The sequence below is a fragment of the Rhinoderma darwinii genome, chromosome 3 (assembly GCF_050947455.1).
Source record: "Rhinoderma darwinii isolate aRhiDar2 chromosome 3, aRhiDar2.hap1, whole genome shotgun sequence".
Taxonomy (NCBI): Eukaryota; Metazoa; Chordata; class Amphibia; order Anura; family Rhinodermatidae; genus Rhinoderma; species Rhinoderma darwinii.
Genome location: NC_134689.1, coordinates 293,903,439 through 293,917,973, shown reverse-complemented (window position 1 = coordinate 293,917,973; position 14,535 = coordinate 293,903,439). Strand labels below are relative to the sequence as shown.

The 14,535-nt window shown below is 39.9% G+C and overlaps 1 protein-coding gene across 1 annotated transcript in view; it reads right to left on the bottom strand.

Moving 5' to 3' along the window:
- Window positions 1-263: 263 nt before the first annotated feature.
- Window positions 264-14,535, bottom strand: part of ADAMTSL3 (ADAMTS like 3) — a 465,354-nt gene continuing 451,082 nt past the window's right edge. Inside the window, exons 28-31 of the mRNA XM_075858077.1 lie at window positions 14,269-14,473; window positions 9,104-9,213; window positions 4,244-4,458; window positions 264-3,852 (exon numbers count right to left, since the gene is read on the bottom strand). Coding sequence (XP_075714192.1) covers window positions 3,743-3,852; window positions 4,244-4,458; window positions 9,104-9,213; window positions 14,269-14,473 — 640 coding nt within the window. The 3' untranslated portion in view covers window positions 264-3,742. The remainder of the gene's footprint in view (window positions 3,853-4,243; window positions 4,459-9,103; window positions 9,214-14,268; window positions 14,474-14,535) is intronic.

Sequence of the window (14,535 nt, the reverse complement as noted above, 5' to 3'; positions counted from 1 at the left end):
ATCTCCCTGTTCTCATAAACATAATACGATCCCAATGAATGGTTTTACTATAACAGTTATCTCCATGCAATATTTTTAGCATTAAAGTATTAATAACCTTGTGGTTTATTTTTCATACAAAATCTGCTATTGTGACCATGTTAATCACTGTCATACAATCACTTTACTTAAAATACTTATTCAAACAAATAAGAATTTAATATCTATATATGAAGCAGTCAAGAATTTAGGAAATAAAAAAAATCCTCAATGTCAGGATAAGAAGTATATTTTATTGCCAAAATACTGTAAATCTGTTCATGAGACAAAAGCATGTTCATTGTTTCTTATGATAAGATTAACAAGCTTTGTAGGAATGTCAACTTTTTTCTAATATTAAAAAAATCTAGCAATTGTGCTTCCATATTGCATGCATACACTAAAGACACATTTGTCATAGCCAACAAAAAGGGCTATAAGTTGTCATACTTTATTGTTAAATACAAAGGGGAAACATGAAATGATTTGGTAATAAGAAAATATATGTCCCAAAATCTTTATTAAACACTGTACAGAACAAAATATTGCACTTGAAATCAGACCATAAATATGTACAAAAAGTATTTTACAAACGTTATTTCTTAATTTATAAATCTCTAATAACAATCAAGACCCATTATTGATTAAAAAGACAAATGGACTGGAATACTTGTATATAGTAGTTCTGTCTAACATTCAGTGAAACAGGCCATAATGTACAATGTTTCTATCAGAAAGTGGTTTGATTGCAAGTAAACACTTAAATTATTGAGTCTACGGTAATTTGGCGTGAGTGCGGAAAAGTCAAAGTCAGAGTGACTCCACCGAATGGGGTTGGTAATACAGTAATATCTTGGATGCATGACTGAACTATGTGGCTGGTCTCTCTAAGATACATGAAGGAGTTAAGAAGTACTCCCTTATGCCCTATGTAGGTACTTCCATACTGGCATGGGGCGGAGTGGAGAACTTCTAATTAGCGCTGTATTCCGCTATTTAGGTACCCACCAAACATATCCTAATGAGACCTGATTGGTTCATTTGGTTGTAACAATAGTGAAGAACCGCTTTAAATTGAATTGATATTCATAATTTATCTTCAGAGAACATTGAATGGCCACCATACCTATAATGATATATTATATATTGATAGCGAGTGAGAAAGAACCACTTGGAACAGTACAGTACAAGAATATGTTTTTAAAAAAAAATAATATGTTGGTGAAAAGACATATTGGCGGAAATGATATTTCCAAACTAATACAGGATTATATGAGTTTGACTTCCCAGACTAAACAGCATGAAAAATAAAATTTGAAATATCTCTGCTGAAGAGAAACAGTGAAAATAAAAGATACAGTATATTATGTAAGTCGATGTACTGGGATTTTAGACCTGGTGGACCTTTAAACAACTTGTTTGAATTTTATATCTGTCCCTAAATCTTTGTATATTTCTTTGGGGAGGGGGGAAGGGGTGGATTGATGGAAAGTATAGCAGGTGTTCATGCATGACTTTCTTTTTATATATGTATGTTATATGTTTGTCAGGGCAACAGGTATAACATTGGTGGAAATTTACAAAGCAAAATTTTACCAAAATTATGGCTCAAATTGCTCCAAAAAACTGGCGTACATGCAGTGCACCAAATTTATTATGTGTTTTAGACAATTTCTACAACTCACTCAACAGTATTGAAAAGTGTCTAGAAAAAGGGAGGCATGGCTGAGAGGATTTATAATAAGCTCCTGATTTATTATTGAAGTGCATATTTTTTTTTGGTGCAAATATTGGTGTAAAGTATATCAGCAACAAGAAAAGGTAAGCAAGGTAAAAGTGACTAATATCTCAAACAAGATGCACAAACTGTATCGTACAGCGTGCACCACTTTATAGTATAGTCAATCAAACAATGTACATATTATCTGCAATACAATAGCACTGGGATTGGATGGGATTTAATAAATTTAGGTGACCCTACAGTCCAAAAAAATAAATAAAAAATGATTATACTTTGGAAATGTATAGTTAAGATGGTCAGTACAGTCTCAGACTTCGCTACAGAGATCTTTTTTAGGACGTCTGAGACAAGCCACCAACTCCTTCACTGCTATCTGATGGACCAGCGCCGACACAGGTGCAGCATCCATCAACGATGGTCCATTGGATGGCAGTGGAGGGGGTGGAGCGTGTCTCAGACTTTCAAAGAAGCTCTTCATACCAAAGTCTGAGACTGCGGCAGCCATCTTGAAGAGTCGAAAACGGGAGACTTTACAGAAACAGACGTCGGATTATTCAGGAGCTGGGAAGCAGGTAAGTTGACTATACATTTCCAATGTATAGTCACATTTTTATTGGACTTGAGGTTCACTTTAAGTAAATTTGTATTTACTGCAAAAAAAATCCCAAATCCAAACAAAATGGCAGAATGAATGGGGCATCACTGGCTTTTTCAAGTGTCAAGGATCACTATTCCTACTGTGGATTAGTTTATGTTGTCATACAGTATGAAAGTTAGTATTCGACCACGATGCATGAACTACGGTCTTATGGGTAATCTTCAGGAAGATATGGACTTTATAACTCGACAATACTTGTAAGGCTATGGCTGGGGACAGTCTGACGTCTTATTACAGAAGTGAAGTAAGCCGAGCTCTGCAGACTGCCGTTTAACATCTGAGAAGGGTTGATGTAATACAATGTCATCAGTTAAATACAACCCTATTACTGTTCTCTACAGAACACTGTTGTATTGTATGGCACTATCTTATAGAATTAATACTGATGTTGATATATTTACACACATACACACAAACACACACAAACTCACATATATGTACACTACAGCAAATATGTTAACTGTAGTGAAAGATTTAAAGTATACATTGCATATGGTGACTTATTGTACTCTGCTATACAGGTAGTAAAGGATATTGAATGGGAGGCAAGATTGTATATCTACTATTGAGCGAACAACCTGCCCAAACGCATTACATGATTCTAGTAAAGCCTGGCAAATGTTTGCCTTTCTAAAATCCTACAGAATTAGACAAATTTCTCAAAATATTGGCGTGAAAATATTGTTTCTTTACCAGTACTGTATAGAATTGTTTCAGGACATGTCACTTTTACTAAGCCGACGGCAGAAGAAACACATGGCTGTAGAGCACCTGCCAGAATACCAATCCTAGGAAGACACCACCCTGAATATCAGCCTATATACTCTGCGTCTCTACAGTCATGAACATTCAAAGCCCTCACATTCCAGTTATGTAGCTGGTAACACCTTAACCTTCTATATATGATCTACTATAACAAATTCTCCCCATCAAATTAACCTTTGATGTAGCGTCAAATAACTTCAGGTATCTTTTAACAAAACTATTCAAAGGAAAACCTCTTCTCGCATCTATCAATAGAAAATAAGACTAACTGGATCCTCCGATAAGTTAAACCCAACACAGACATAACTCAAATTTATATAGACACTAAATGTGTTTGTTTTTTTTCATTGACATAGAAGGCATTGGAGAAAAAACCTTACATACTGGCTTAGAAGCCTCATCCATTTTTTATTACCTAGGAGTTTATTAGCAGTTAGAGGCGTTCCATTGAATAGTCCTTAAACTCTAAGCATTAAACCTAAATGTACAAACTTTATACAAATTTCTGAGGATCCTTCCCATCTCTTCAGTTTACCGCAGAGTATGGTTTTCAGGAGAAGTTACGCTCCGTTACAGGATTCACAACACCTTTGTTTGTAGAGATCGACTAAGCACAGCTTAAGCTGTTTTACAAATGTACAGTAGTGAGTTGTGTCCTTGCATTCTCCCTCTGTAAAATAAAAGATCTAATTAACACATAAAGATGGAATAAAAACACATACGTAGAACATAACACCACAATAAAGTGTACCTCCAGTATATAAAGAAAAGGCAGACATTTTTAAACTCGGCCAATATTTATAAGGTGGTAGCCTATCTAACCACTACTAACCAATGATACCAATGAGGATTTAGGAATGTCCTTAGAGTCTTATAAATGGATAGTTAGTATTTGTTCAGTCAACAAAATGCATCCACTGTGTATAGGTTACAGAAACACTTTAAATGAATGGAGGTCTTGTTACAAGCAGTGCTCTGTACTGACAATTATACACATCTGTTCAGGAGATTTTATTTTTAATATAATTGTCAATGATTGTAATAGCCAAATATTTGCATACTTCCACAGGATGTAATATTGCAGTGCTGCCAAGTTGAGGGCCTCCGTTTCCACACACAGTATTGATCAGCCAAAACTTTGCCGTTCTTCCTATGTACACAGTCTACTTTCCGAGACTGAAAGCCATTTCCACAGGCTGCTGTGCATGGTCTCCAGGGGCCCGTCCTCCAGAACACATCGCACATCTCTGAAGAACAGTTTCTCCTGGAAGCAGGCCTGGAGAGAAAACACAACACAAAATAGTTCCCTCAAGATGAAATTCTCAAATGTATTCCGATTCTAAAAGCAGCAGATACTTAAAATTAATGTTTAATGGCAACGCTCCTTTTTGCATACTGTAGTGTCGCTTTTATACAACCATCATACAGTGACCACCAGATTATAATCTGTTTTACTGATCTGTAATTAGATATCAGAGGTGCAACTTGAAATTCCTGGGCAATAATATAAAATCTGTGCCCAAGTCCCAGGTGCGACTGAAACCTCGGCACATCATATACTTAAACCCCTGAAAATGCACACTGTGATGTCACTGCACAATAATATTTCTTACAATTACATCACAGAACATGGATAATGCACACAATGATACAGCATCACAGATATAATAAGCACTGTATGTGACAGTATGATGTCACAATGCAGAGATAATAAACAATTCTAAAGTATATCTGCACAGGAGTAATAAACACAGTTATGTCACAGCCCAGGGTAATGACCGAAGTGAAGTAACCGTAGGAGTGTAATAGTCATGGTAATGTCACACAGTATATGGATATTAAACACTGTGAATTCATAGGAAAGGTTATTGCACACAGTGATGTCACAGTATGGGAATAATGAGCACAGTGATGTTATAGAACAGGGATAATAGATCCAGCAGCAGTACAACCTGTGATCAGCTTGTTTTTGGGGGACCCTTCTACAAAAAAGGATTGTAAAAAGTGGAGAACCCTTTACTCAGAAAAGGAATAAAAGTTAGCAGATCAGAAGGATGACACAGAACTACATTTTCTGTGCACAGGACAAAAGTTATATGCATGGGCATGACATATGTAAACAACTAAAATGGTCACAGCAGTATGTGGTGAATGATTACGCTAAATGGGAAATGTAAATGATCATTATTGGTTTGTTATGCTGAGATAGACACAGTGACCTTATAATAGTAGCTGGGGCAGCGTCGGACTGGACCACCGGATCCTCCGGTGGACCCAGGCAGCGAGCTGCTTTTATCCAGCAGCAGAGCAGAGAGATATTGTCTCCCTGCCCCGCTACTTACCATGGGCGTCACTAGCATCGGGCCTTCGGGGCCCAAGCCTCGGATCTTTGGCCTGGTGCCTGGCGATTGACACACTCAGGTCGCAATAGCGACCGGGTCACAGCGGTCGCGGGCCGCGGCAGCCCGCACCGCACCTACAAAAGTTACTATAGTATCTGGGGCCTATATAATAAAATACACGAGCCCCTGTTACTATAGTAACGACACATACTTACCCATCTTCCTTACCGAGCGCAGCAGAAGTCCTGACGTCTTCTTGCGTCATGACATCACTACGCTATACACCGTGGATGACGTCACGCCGCTAGATGGTGTCGGGACATTCGCTGCACCCGGAGCCGAAGAGGAGGGTAAGTGTAACTGCCTGCTAGGGTCCTGTATCTACGCATGCCTTGTGGTTGGCTTAGATACAGGGGCTAACAGACCATGTCACAAATGGACTCTGTATCTAAGCCTACCACACAGTATTCTTAGATACATGACCCATCTCTGATCCTGTCTGATGGGCCCTGTATCTAAGCTTACCACATATTAGGCTTAGAAGCAGGGCCCCAGCAGACCGTAATCTTATGCAGTATAAGATTACTGTCTGCTGGGGCCCTGTATCTAATCCTACATTGTGGTAGGCTTAGATACATGGTCTAATAGACAGTATCACACATGGGCCCTAAGTATCTAAGCCTACCACATGTGTTACTAATGTTTTGTTTTTTTGTGTTTGTGTTTTTTTTTACAGGTTCGGTCGTTGGACTACTACTTCAATGACGGCTTTTTTTATTTCAATAAAATGTTTAATGAGGGTTGTGTGTTTTTTTTTATTTCAATCAAATATTTTATCTATGTTTTTGTATTTTCTTTTAAACTTTATTACTACCGCCTTAGTGATGGCTGATTGACAGAGGCTAACACAGAGGCTAACACTATGCAGAGGCTAACACTAACCCCCATTATTACCCCAGTATCCACCGCCACCAGCGGCACTGGGATAAGCCAGGTATGATACAGTACCCGCCCATCTGTACTGATGGTCGGGCACTGGGGCAGCTGCAGGCTGGTATTATTAGGCTGGGCAAGGCCAAAAACAGTGGCCCTTCCCACCCTGGCAATGCTAGGCTGCTGCTGATGTTTTGTATCTGGCTGGTTACGAAAATTGGGGGGGACCCCACATAATTTTTTTTCTTTTTGTTTTTAAATAAATAATTGGAAAAAATGACATGTCCGGCCCATTTTTCATAACCAGCTCGATACAACACAGCAGCAGGCTAGCATTACCAGGAGCTTGTGCCCCATATCTTTTAAGACCTTATCAATGCCCCTGTGACGCTATCTACTAGGGGAGCTGTGTGGCGCTACCTCTTAGGGGGCTGTGCGGCACTATACAGGGGGGCTGTGTGGCGCTATCTACTAGGAGGGACTGTGTGGCACTATACAGGGGGAGTGCGGTGGGGCACTATCTACTAGGGGGACTGTGTAGCACCATCTACTAGGGGAGGCTGTGTGGCACTATACAGGGGGAGGGCTGTGTGGTACTATCTACTAGTGGGAGCTGTGTGGTATTATCAACTAGGGGGGTTTTGTGGCACTATCTACTAGGGTGGCTGTGTGGCACTATACGAGGGGGCTGTTTCGCACTATACGAGTGGGGCTGTGTGTGGCACTATCCACAAGAGGGGGCTGTGTGTTGCACTATCTACAAGAGGGGGCTGTGTGTGGCACTATCTACAAGAGGGGGGCTGTGTATGGCACTATCTACAAGAGGGGGGCTGTGTGTGGCACTATCTAGAGGGGGCTGTGTTTGGCACTATCTAGAGGGGGCTGTATGTGGTACTATTTTTATTGTGGGGCATAAAGGGGGTACTATTATAGTGTGTGGCACTGAGGGGGCATTATTTACATGTGGGGCACTATAGATGGTGAGAGTTTTATAGAGTGTGGGGAGGTGCTACAAAAGTGAGAAGCCAAAGATGTTTGTGTTTCAAATTCTGCAGAGGCGATTTGTAGTTGGGTGAAGGCGTCAGGGCAATCTTGGCCGAACGAAGAATAGGAAAAGTGAGCACCTCCAATCTGTAAAGACGTCACTGGTGAGTCATTGGATTTCACTGTATTGTATTAAAGGAGCTTTCCCATCTTAGACATTTATGGCATATGCACAGGAAATGCCAAAAATGTATGATAGATGCGGGTCCCAGCTCTGGTACCCACAGCTATATCTAGAACTGACCGCAGAATCGAGGCGGAGACCAGTGGAGTGAGGGTCGAGCGCGCACGCAGCTCTCTCCATTCTGTTGTATGGTTATTATGGAAATAGCCGAGCAGCTCTTGCTCTACTGTTTCCGTAACTCCCATTAAACAGAATGGAGAGAGCTGCCCGCACGTGTGACCCTCTCTCCACTGGTCTCCGTCTAGATTCTGTGGCCAGTTCCACAGATAGGTGCAGGTCCCAGAGATGGGACCCGCATCTATAAAACATTTTGGCTTTTCCTGTGGATATGCCATAAATGTCTAAGATGGGATAACTCCTTTAAGTTATACGGTCTACAGAGCGCTTGTGTAGGACTGGTGTCCACCACTATCTGGTCACTATGTGGTGGTAATAGTGGTCTTTGGTTTACTACACACGTTTTACTACACAATTAAGAGTGGTCGAATTATTTCTATATAGCTGAGGGGTGGGCCCCAAGAATTATTTCCTCTGGTGGGCCCAAGGTACTCCATTCCGACACTGTGTGGGGGTCTAGGTTTTAATAAATCTTAAGTCCTTAATATGACTTATCCAGGATGCTAAATGATTTAGCAATTGAATGCGGCAAGTATTAGGTAGGTAAGTAAGTAGGTATTCTAGGCACACAGGTCGGCATAGAACAAGATGTAGAGGCATTAGGGTTTTGTTTGGAACATATGAACTATGTCACTGACATTACAGAATTTTGCTATGTAAAACCCAATACATACATTTACCGAGGTTGTGCATAGTATTGTACTAGTTCATAATCCACACATAGGGAACTACTAAATCTATGTTCAGATTGACATTCAGGTGGCTCTACCTTGTGTTTATATTCACGAAAAATTGGAAAAGGGGTAACATTCTCAAACCTTTCCTTTGAGAATGTTCCCTTCTTCCCTGTCAGAGATCATATTTTTGTGAAATGGAAGAAAAACAGACCTTCCAAATGCTAACCTGAATACAGCCTTATATACTTGTAGACATTTATATTACACAAATGTATAAGCAAAACAGCGATTTTGAAATATGTGACATAGACATAATATTGTATAATGTGTCAAAGCTAGAAAGAATTTCTGTTATAACCTTTTGGAATTGTTGTAATGTTACATTAATATTGTGCACAGTTCTCTAGCATTTAGCCGAGACAATAAAAGTTAGGATCTATCAAACCGGAAAAGCTATAAAGGGCTTCAGATGATCTCAGCAGAACATCAGAACAACTACGTGACAGAAAAAACAATCTGCAGGTTTTGGGATTTGTTCTGTTTTCTTCCACTATAAAACTGGCATGCCAATGAGCATGACATCTGTATTGTGTTACTGGCTTCTTATAGTGTGGGATCAAATACCTCTTGGTCCTGTCACAGTAAGTGTCTGGCACGGTAGTTCCATTCCGGTCTTGACACAGTATGTGCCGATGCTGTAAACCCATTCCTTGTCCGGTACAGCGATTAGAACACTAAAATGAAAGACATTTTTCAGAATGAACACAGACTTACGTCCCCTTCTCTGACTCGATTTAACTGGAGCATTTATAAATCTTAGATTTGGATGGATATTTGAAAGGGAAATGTAAGCCAAATAAACCATTTCTGTGATTTAAAGTTACAAATATCTGAGAGTCTTTCCATCTGCATTCTACTAACCAGAGAGATGAAGACACATAGTGGAAGGCACATAGAGGAAGAACAACATTTACATATATGGTACGATGCATTATAGCCTTCCACATCACTAGCACATATATAGCACTTACGTTTATAGTAGTCATTTATTGCAATCGTACAATTCTAATGTGTGTTGTTTGTTTCTCTCCCCCGTTGGAGATACAGAAAAGTTACCTGTTTAGACTAACATGAATCCTGCGCATGCAGTGGAGTAGCTATAGGGGTTTCAGAACTTGCAATAGCAGTCAGGTACCTACATATGCCCGGAAGGACCACAGGGTCGGTAAAGAGAACAGCTGTGTCCTGTAACAAATCCCAATATAATATTGATAGATATATTAGAGACTTTTCTCTAACTTATGCCATTTCTTTGTTGACTTAGGTCCTGTTCACATCTGCGTTCGGCATTCCATTAATCTGCTCTGTCAGAGGAGCACAACAATGAGAATGCCGGAAGCGCAGGTTCCATTGACCAACGGAACCCTTTGACTTAATGGGTTCCATTGGTTTTCTGTCAGGGTGTCTGTGATTTTACCGGAAACCATAGCGCAGCATGCTGCACTATTGTTTCTGGTATTTTTGGCGGAGTCTGAGACGGAGGCCCATAACGGAGATGTGCACAGGCCTTACTTTAGACCAGTATTGTGTCAAAATTGGGGGGCACGTCATTAATAAATTTGGAACATTTTAGTACTCTGCTTTGCCACGTCCATTTTCTAGACACTTTTGAAAAGTATCTAGTAAAGTGCAAAAAGTGTCTAAAACAATTACCAAATCTGGCGCAAGGCATATACACAAGGTTTTTTTTGCACAATTTTCGTCACAATTCTGGCACATTTTCCAGTGTAAATCTGCCCTATTGACATTTCATTCTGATTACACAATATTGTAATCATACCTGAAAGAGCAGTCTAACTAATACTCCTCTATATCCTATACTGCATGGCATCATGGGTGTTTGGCTCATATATATAGTTTAGGGGCAGTGTCCAGGCGTTTCTGTGTGTACAGTTTGTGTCCTGTGAAAGTGACCTTCAGAAGGCAAGATCCACTGCGATAGGAAATGAACAAATCTTCAGCATTATGGATAATGTTCCTGCTCTATAGGTAATGCATAAATATTTGAACACAATTCATTGTCTTTCTTAAAGGGAAAGTTTAGTTCTCAATGGAATATATTGTATCCACCATATCTGAAAGCTGTACTTGTATTCTCTTACTGAAGATAAGGGGGAGCGGTTTAGAGCATAGAGTTGCAAGAAAAAGTAAGTGAACCCTTTGGAATTACCTGGATTTCTGCATTGATTACTAATAAAATGTGGTCTCATTGTTATCTGTCACAATTATGGACAAACACAATGTAACTAAACGAATAACACACAAACAGTTGTACCGTTCATGTCTTTTATTGAACACATTGAGTAAACATCCACAGTGCAGGGAGAAAAAGTAAGTAAACATAACCTGTAGATCCCTCTTTAGCAGCAATGTGTGCTTGGGGTCATTGATTTGTTACATCACACAATGTCTCTTCAGCTTGAGGTCATGACTGCTGCCCTTACATTCTCCTGTTGCCTGATGAAGATCTCGGTGCGAGGTTGAAACACGTTGTAGTTTCTGTATTTTAAACTTTTTAGCATGTCAACCAATAAATTGTTTTAATTCCATCCGATGATCCTGTGGACTTACTGAACCATGCACACAAGAGCGCCCGATACAAGGAGTATTTTTTCTACGTTCCTCATCCCATTCGACCACGGCAGAAAAAACCCAGTCTTGGAGCCATACACCGTGGGTCTGCTCCGGAGGCTTGCTCAGTGTGTCGAGACCAGGGTGAATTCACCCGATAGGCATCAAAGTTGAGTTGTGCCGACGATCCCGCACAACATCATCAGGAGAGTCTATCGAGATCCATTTGCATATATCAATTCATTCAAAGTACGTTATTACCTTAGAGGAGCGCCATCTCTCTCTTTTGTTTTTTCCACATATTGAGCATTCTCCTGTAAAATGATTAAATTGTTTCACCAATAATCACAAGGCATCCAGGCCCTAAGGCGGCAAAGCAGCCCCAAACCATGATGCTCCCTGCACCATGCCTCACAGTTGAGATAAGTTTTTGGTGTGCGGTGTGCTTTTTCCTCCACGCATAGGGTTGTGCATTTGTGCTAAAAAGTTCCACTTTTGTCTCATCTGAGCATAGAACATTTCCCCAGAAGCATTGTGGAACATGCAGGTGGTCTTGGGCAAACATAAGACGGACCGCAATGTCAGCGGCTTCCTTCATGGTATTCTTCCATTAAAAGCATTCCTGTTCAGTGTTTTTCTAATAGTAAACACATGAACAGAGGTTTTTGCAGTTTGTAGAGTCTTCAGTAGGTTTTTTGTTGTTACCCATGAGCACCTCTTTCAGCATTGCCAGTTGTGCTTTAGGGAGAGTAGTAACCTCAATTTCTCCATTTGTAGACAATTTGTCTAACTGTGGATTGATGTACATCCATTTCTTTAGCAATACTTTTGCAGCCTTTCCCAGCTTCATGCTTCTCTATAACACATCTTCTGACGTTTTCTGAAAGTTGTTTGCCTGGAGGCATGGTTTACACTAACCAAATTTTCTTGGGAAGAACAGATTTGTCAGTAACCAGGATTTGTAGGCCTTTATTTAATGGGCAAAGCACCTGTGAAATCCACATTTCCAATCTCATCTTAATTGAAATACCTTTTGCGAATTAGCTCTTGGAGAAGTGATTAACATAGAGATTCACTTACTTTTCTCCCTTCATTGTCCATATTTACTCATTGTGCTCGATAAAAGACATGAACAGTACAACAGTTTGTGTGTTATTATTTTAGTTACATTGTGTTTGTCTATAATTGTGACTAAGATAAAAATAAGACCACATTTTATTAGTACTCAATGTAGATATCCAGGTAATCCCAAAGGGTTCACTTACTTTTTCTCCCTGCACTGTGGATATTTACTCAATATGCTCAATAAAGACTTGAACATTGCAACTGTTTGTGTGTTATTATTTTAGTTACATTTTGTTTGTCTAGAATTGTCTCTTATATAACAGTCAGACCACATTATATTATTAATCAATGTAGGAATCTAGTTAGTTCAAAAGGGTTCACTTACAGTTTCTTGCAATTGTATAGAGCAGGGAAAACCCCTGTCATGTGCAAACTCCCAGGTAAATACAATTTTCAGGACAAGGAGAGCCATGCAAAATTGCACCCAAAACTTAAAGGGGTTTTCCCAGAATAAACACTTATCACCTATCCATAGTATACACTAGGATGGAATCCAAATCTGTCCTTGGCACTAAATATACAGTATACTCTGGATTGTGCCAATTCTCTGTTATTCCTCCTGGAAAAGTATGACTAAATTGACAACTGGATGTTACCATTCCTCTTGTCATTGGGGCGTGACTGTACACATTCTGACATTGTCCAATCAGAGCTGACAGTGTCAGGTTTCGTTCACATCTGCGTTGGGGTCCCGTTGTGACGTTCCTTTGGAGGTTTCCATCAGAACGGGACCCTGAACAGATACAGACTGACAGGAATGGAAACCAGAGGTGACGGTTTCGGTGCCCGGGGTTTTCGTTTGTGTCTGTTGTGCACCGGACCCGTCGTTTTGCCGAGTGGTGATGGAAACGGAAACCTCTGAAAGCTGACAGCTCCTCTCCGTTGATGAATGTCTTCATTTTTATATAATGTAAGGAATAGGCTCAAGTAATGCGTAGTGACAGCTACAATCTTTAGAGACATGGAAACAAGCTTGCTCTGGTGAGGTAAAATGGTAGTTTCCCAGTGGTAGGATTTTTAATTAAAAATAAATAAATCTATATTTTTATGTCCTTGCCAGTGAAAGTGTTAAATGGTGCTTACCTCAATTTGGCCGGCGACGCAGCCTTATTCCACTGATGAATTTCTCACAAAGACTAATGTTTCAGTGGAGTTTAATAATTGTTATTGGTTTTCTACACACATCTGTGGTGCTTCTGCTCTGAGCTTTGGGCTGTGTTTTTTAATTATGTACAATCATCCCCCGACAAGAGGTGCATGACAGAAGCCAAGCTCTCTTACTCATTACACTATCTTTGCCAAGGGGGGTTTAACACGGTTACACGGTGATGTTTGCTTTGGTTCAACTCCCTCCAGAAAATGACTATAAAATTTTTATTTTAGATTTTTTTTTATTGTAGAGTACTTTTCCACATACACAACAAGCTGAATTGCATAGTGTCTACATACTTTCAACTGCAGCTATATGTTATTCTATAACTGCCACTTTCTACAAGGTGTGAATAAGCAGTATTACTGGGATGTTTTCATTAGAGCAATATGTACAAAGGTGATAGATTTTAATATACAATCATTGAGCACTAGGGAAAAGCAGCCAAGATTGCCGGCTAGTAAGCTGCAATGTACAAGTCTAGTATAGGTCGAAAAGCACAGAATAATGTTGTATACATACTGTAGATGGTTCTATGAACACCCTCATATTTTCAGTTTTTGCCAAGGTTATTAGGGTCAATATCCCACAATCATACTTACCAGAGGTCCCATAATACAGTGATCTTGAGGATTCCTTCTATCTACTTCCTCTGGTGAATAACACCTGCGTAGAATAACGTCATAGACCATCTACATGACTTTTGTATAAATTCTCGCATTTAGGGATGGAGTATTTATACAAAGGATGAGATAGACAATGCTACCACTCCATGCAAACCTTAAGGGTGATACAAACCAGGTTAGAATGAATCCCCAAGATCTCAGCAACATTGGACTCCCAACTTAAAAAGTTTTTCTTATTGAATTACACTCATATTTACCTGCCCCCACGCCTGAGGAATCCAGTCCACACAAGTATCAACAGTACATGGCTTCCGTGCAGCTGGTCTGTCAGTGAACCCACAGGAATTTAAAGGCAGCACCTTCACGTGGCCGTCTGACATAATCTGCTGGCAGGCCACTAGTCTCTGCTGGTATCCGGTGCCACAAGAGGCAGAACATTCAGACCAGGATCCGGTTGCCCATCTAGGAATTTATAACATGTCATATACTTTAAATGACTTAAGAAATAATATAGATTTATGTTT